Source organism: Pangasianodon hypophthalmus, chromosome 10 (assembly GCF_027358585.1).
Source record: "Pangasianodon hypophthalmus isolate fPanHyp1 chromosome 10, fPanHyp1.pri, whole genome shotgun sequence".
NCBI classification, from domain to species: domain Eukaryota; kingdom Metazoa; phylum Chordata; class Actinopteri; order Siluriformes; family Pangasiidae; genus Pangasianodon; species Pangasianodon hypophthalmus.
The window spans coordinates 4,771,752-4,777,751 of NC_069719.1; the positions used below are offsets into that span (position 1 = coordinate 4,771,752).

At 41.0% G+C, this 6,000-nt stretch overlaps 1 protein-coding gene across 3 annotated transcripts; it reads right to left on the reverse strand.

Moving 5' to 3' along the window:
- Positions 1 to 45: 45 nt before the first annotated feature.
- Positions 46 to 5,183, reverse strand: LOC113544994 (zinc finger protein 252-like). Of its 3 annotated transcripts, none has more exons than XM_053237682.1 (3): positions 5,149 to 5,183; positions 4,670 to 4,793; positions 46 to 3,427 (listed from the first exon to the last, which is right to left on the reverse strand). In XM_053237682.1, exons 2-3 carry the CDS (start codon positions 4,746 to 4,748, stop codon positions 414 to 416), a joined length of 3,093 nt encoding a protein of 1,030 aa, XP_053093657.1. In that variant the 5' UTR covers positions 4,749 to 4,793; positions 5,149 to 5,183; the 3' UTR covers positions 46 to 413. The 3 variants fall into 3 exon arrangements, with proteins under 3 accessions (XP_053093657.1, XP_053093658.1, XP_053093656.1); XM_053237683.1 differs by lacking the exon at positions 5,149 to 5,183 and adding an exon at positions 5,060 to 5,131; XM_053237681.1 differs by lacking the exon at positions 5,149 to 5,183 and having other exon boundaries at positions 4,670 to 5,142.
- Between the last annotated feature and the right edge of the window lie 817 nt (positions 5,184 to 6,000).

The following is a 6,000-nucleotide window of genomic DNA, read 5'->3' on the forward strand; positions in this document are numbered from 1 at the left end:
GGCATACAAGTTTGGTGTGTGTGTGTGTGTGTTAGCATTAGCACTGTATCTTCTATTTAGTAAAGGGCAAATATCAGCAAAGCAGTTCTTTCAACAATTTCTTCTTTCTGGTGGTTTTTTTTTTTTTTTAATAATCTTTATAAACATATGCAACTTTCATGACTTTTAGACATAAACTGGAAGCTTAAGACTTCCTTTACTTCAGACAAACATGTGGAGGGAAAATGATGTAAATGTAGTGTCTGGTTATAGTATTTCTTTCTTTGTAGTGCTTTCCAAAAAAAAAAAAAATTATTCAGAGACTTCATGACAATTTTTATGCCTTAAATCAAGTCAATTTTCTGTTTTCTCATTTTTTTCACATTTTTAATGACATTTATTCAATATTTGATATTTCTTCTGGAATACAGAACTCAAACCCTGTGTTCAGAGACATTCGTTTGTCTTTTCTTGCTTTTTTTTTCTTTTTTAGACTGCCTCTTCGCACACTTGTGGCTCAGTAAACTTTTCGATCGTGAGAACCCTCTCCCGCATTCAGCGCACGTGTGCTCTTGCTTGTTCAAGTGCACCTGCGTGTGAGCTCTGAGACTAAACGCCACGCGGAAACACTTCCCACACTCGTCACACTGGAAGGGTTTCTCTCCAGTGTGTACGCTGGCGTGGCGGAGGACACTGGATAAGTGTGCGAAACTCTTTCCGCACTGGCTGCAGGAGTACGGCTTCTCGCCGCTGTGTGTACGCTGGTGCAAGCACAAGCTCTTCCTGGTCACGAACCGCTTCTCACACACCCCACAGCGGAAGCTGTCCTCCGTATGGACGCGTCGGTGGTGCGCGAGATCAGCGAGGGTGCTGCATTTCCGTCCACACTCGCCGCAGGTGAAAGGTCTCGAGTGTGGATGGACCTGCAGGTGTGAGCGGAGATGGCCGGCTGTGAGGAAACTCTTGCCGCACTCGTCGCAGCGGTGCAGATTCACTCCTAAATGGAGCTGCTGGTGCCGTCTTAGATACGCATCCGAACCAAACGATTTGCTGCACACAGAGCAGGAAAATGGCCGCTTGTTTATGTGAATCTTCTCGTGCAACCTGAGAGCCCGGATATGATTGAAACTTTTCTGGCAGGTTGCACAGTCATGCGTTTTCTCGCTAGCATGCACACGTTGATGAATACGAAGGTGGCTAGCTTGGGCGAAAGTCTTCCCGCAGACATCACAGTTGAAGGATTTGAAATCCCTGTGGCTCTGTCGATGTCTGGACAGACAAGCAGCTAGGCTAAAACTCCTGCCGCATGTTTCACAGCTAAATGCCTTCTCACCCGTGTGAACCCGCCTATGGACGTTAAAGGTGCTCTTAGCAACGAAGGTCCTACCACATTCCTCGCAGCGATATGGCCTCTCTCCTGAATGAATCCGCTGATGGGAGATCAGTCCATTCCTCAGCTTGAATCTTTTACCACAGACGTCACAACCAAAGGGCTGAGTCCCCCGGTGCTCATTTAGGATGTGTGCACTTAGCATGCGCTTGCTCAGGAAGGATTTGTCACAGCTTGGGCAGTTAAACTGCTTGTTTCCATTGTGACTAGACTGATGTGCTGCTCTTGCTTTAGCTGTTGCGAAAGCTTTCCCGGACTCTTCACGTTTTTTTTCTCCTTTATGCTCAGAGCGTCTGTGGGCCATCAAGCTACATTTAGCAGAGAAAAGCTTCCCACATGAGGTGCAGTTAAAGGCATCTTCTCCTTGGACAGTGTGCACTTTGAGGTAATGCTGGTGGCTGAATGACCTGCCACAGTAGTGACACTTGAAACGTGGTAGATGTTTCTGTTCTGATTCAGGAAAGGACAGGTCTGATGTGTGGTCCTTTCCAGATTCGTGTTCAGAAGAGGACGGGATTGAGGTGTGGTCATCTCGAGATTGGTGTTCAGGAGAGGAAGGGATTGAGGTGTGGTCATCTCGAGATTGGTGTTCAGGAGAGGAGAGGATTGAGGTGTGGTCATCTCGAGATTGGTGTTCAGGAGAGGAGAGGATTGAGGTGTGGTCGTCTTCAGATTGGTGTTCAGGAGAGGAAGGGATTGAGGTGTGGTCATCTCGAGATTGGTGTTCAGAAGAGGAAGGGATTGAGGTGTGGTCATCTCGAGATTGATGTTCAGGAGAGGAAGGGACAGTAGTGTGGTCATCTCGAGATTGGTGTTTAGGAAAGGACAGGTTTGAGGTGTGGTCATCTCGAGATTGGTGTTCAGGAGAGGACGGGATTGAGGTGTTGTCTCGAGATTGGTGTTTAGGAAAGGACAGGTTTGAGGTGTGGTCATCTTCAGATTGGTGTTCAGGAGAGGAGAGGATTGAGGTGTGGTCATCTCGAGATTGGTGTTCAGGAGAGGAGAGGATTGAGGTGTGGTCGTCTTCAGATTGGTGTTCAGGAGAGGAAGGGATTGAGGTGTGGTCATCTCGAGATTGGTGTTCAGAAGAGGAAGGGATTGAGGTGTGGTCATCTCGAGATTGATGTTCAGGAGAGGAAGGGACAGTAGTGTCGTCATCTCGAGATTGGTGTTTAGGAAAGGACAGGTTTGAGGTGTGGTCATCTCGAGATTGGTGTTCAGGAGAGGACAGGTTTGAGGTGTGGTCATCTTCAGATTGGTGTTCATGGTAGGACAGATTTGCAGTGGGTTCCTCTTCAGATTGGTGTTTTGGAAAGGACAGGTTTGATGTGTGGTCCTTTCCAGATTGGTGTTCAGAAGAGGACGGGATTGAGGTGTGGTCATCTCGAGATTGGTGTTCAGGAGAGGAAGGAACTGCAGTGTGGTCATCTTCAGACTGGTGTTCAGGAGAGTAAGGGATTGACATGTGGTCATCTTCAGATTCGTGCTTAGGAAAGAACAGGTTTGAGGTTTGGTCCTTTTCAGACTGATGTTTAGTAGAGGAAAGGTTTGAGGTATAGTCCTCTCCAGTTTGGTTTTTATAACAGGACACACACAAGGTATATTCCTCTTCAAATTGGAGTTTAGGACAAGACAGTTTTGGGTTGTGGTCCTCTCCAGAACAGTGTTTTGGAGAGGACAGGTTTGAGGTGTGGTCATGTTGAGATTGGTGTTCAGTAAAGGAAAGGTTTGAGGTAGAGACCTTTGCAGATTGGTGGTTAGTTGAGGACAGGTTTGAGGTGCTGTCCTCTCTAGAATGATGTTCATGGTAGGTCAGGTTTGACGTGTGGTCATCTCGAGATTGGTGTTCAGGAGAGTAAGGGGTTGAGGTGGGTTCCTCTTCTGATTGGTGGTTAGTTGAAGACAGGTTTGAGATAGAGTCCTTTCGGTGTTCAGAAGAGGACATGAGTGAGCAATGCAGTATGATCTGCTGCGTTTTGCTCTCCACTCTGCATGGCTCTGGATCAGTAGCATTTTGTATCTGGATTGAAGGGTTGTGTAACGCTTCAAACCTGAACTCTGTGAACACAAAGACAACAGATGAACCAAAAAAGTGATACAAACATTACCAAAGGCACAAAAGTGCAACACAAACAACATGCAAAAAGTAACACATTATAGCTGGCAGATGCTGTGCACAAACATAGAACAGTACAGATGGTAGAGGACATGGAAAAAAGCATTTCAAAAGGTTACAGGTGAGACAAAATATACAAAATGATTCAAGGACTTCATGCTTAAAAGAAAGTATGAAGCAAGAAAAAATAAAATTAAACAAAACATAGACAAAGGAGACAAAACATGCCAAAAAAACCAAACCAAAAGTACAGATTAAATAAAACTAACACAAACATTACAGTTAATAGACAACCAGCAAAATACTAAACAAACCTTAGATGATGATTTTTTTTTTAATCAACGTAAACATTATATGAAACAAAAAGGTACACAAATATTATAAAAGTCAACATGCAGAAAGAAATCCAAACATTAAAGGTAAACAATAAACATTATCAATAACATTACGCATGATGAAAATAGCAAAAAAGAAACAAAAATAAAACATCATAGAACACGAAAGGGGCTCAACAGGCAAAAAAACCTTATTTTTTTGTGTGTCTTGTTTTGTAAATAACATTCATGTTAGTTATTTTATGTGTTATTTTTGGATGAATTGTGTTAATGATGGTCAGGTGCCACCTGAAATGTTTAAGTAGGTCTTCTTATGAAAAAAAAAATGTAATCAAAAGTGATTGTGTGTATATTGTCATCACATGTGCACGTCTCCGAGTTATGCACTGAAATTGCACTTGTGAACTCATATGATGTGAATAATGTGATCATGTAAAAAAAAAAAACAAAAAAAAAAAAAACACGAAAGATGTGAAAAAATTAACGCAAAAATAAGTGAATGAAAATAACAATAAAGCACATGCACTACATGTTAAAAAAAAAAGACAAAAGAGCATAATTTATGTGAGAATCATATGAAAAAATATTAACATAAAAATAAGGGAATGACAATGAAAATAAAGCACAAAACATAATTAAAAAATAAATAAATAAAAACAATTTAAAAGTGTGAAACAATGTGTCTAAACTCACATGTACTTTTCACTGATTTTTCTGTGAGGGTCATTACAAATTATTTATATGCAACAGGTAATATTTTTACCCCTACTTCAAGTGCTGAAGTGATGCCTAACTGCTCAGTGAAACAACTCAATGCATATTAACATGCATATTAATCAGACATCTTACCTTTAAATAGATTCAGAAACAGGCTGCTTTGTCCCTGAGGGTCTCCTCTTGTAAATAACTCTGATCTGGAGTCTTCCATAACTGATTCCTGGATCAAAATGTGTGATGGTTTCACGTGGTTCCACTGCAAAACATTTGATTTATTAGAAAGGTAAGCTCTTGAGATGGTGTTGTTTTGTCTTATTGTCTTCTAATTCATTACTGATGACGTCAGTGTCATCTCATGCAGCTCGTTTGTTAACTGGGATCTAATTTGGATCACTGCTGCTGCATTGTACTAAATATTCCACTTTTATACACCCAGATTTAACCCTAAGCTTAACCCTACGTTATCACATGGTGTGTGTGGAAATTCAATAAATCATCACCAAATCAAGGACACTGTCTAACTGTGCTAATTATTACTGCACTATTCTTTCACAGAGGGAATTTTTAAAACCCAAATTTGCTTTTCTAACACAAGTTCCTAGTCTTAGTACCTGCACCTTTTAGTGTTTTCCCTGCTCTAACACACATACACTTGAACTCAGGAAGGGCTGTTAATTAGCTGATTAGTTTATTCAGGTGTGTTAGAGCAGGGACACAGTGTTCTCCAGGCGCATACCTGGGAATGTGTGTTTGAAGAAGGACAAAGCAAATTTGTCGTTTGGATAGAACTCTGTGTGTTAGTTTATTAAGAGGGGGAAAGTTTTCACAGATATAACAAGAATGGCTGAATAGTGCATGTTAAGATGCTAGAGGGGAAAAAACAGCTTGCCTTTTCTGAATGTGAAATAAATTTTCTTAAATAACGTCTATGGCCATCTCCTTTGCTTTAGATTGCCTTAGATTATCTTATTTTGCCTTAGATTATCATTGTATATCATATTCTCTGATTGTCTCAGTTATAAAGTTCAGCTCACACTCTTCCTTCAGACACATCTGCTGGAACTCTGACAGATTACACTGCCTTAATTGCACATTATATTCTAGTGGTTTTGGATTTTGTCTTGTTCCAGGATACACCAACCATTCATCACAACAACAGATGTATTTTTTACTTTTTTAAAATCCAGAAACCATTTTTCTCTCATCCGTATCTAACCATTTTTTTCTGTTTTCTTTTCTAGATGGTGATCTTTATGGAACATTACAAAGCTCAATCTACAGGCTAAAGTCTCTCCTTTCTTTCACACTTGAGATTCAAACTTCCTGTTTGCTAACTGCTTAACATTATGCACATGATGCTAGCGTAGGTTATGTTGTTAGCCTGCTGCCTTCCTGTAATGATCAGTTCAACATTGAGCAGGAATCATTCATTTATGCTTTTGGCAAAGTTTATCCTTTATTTA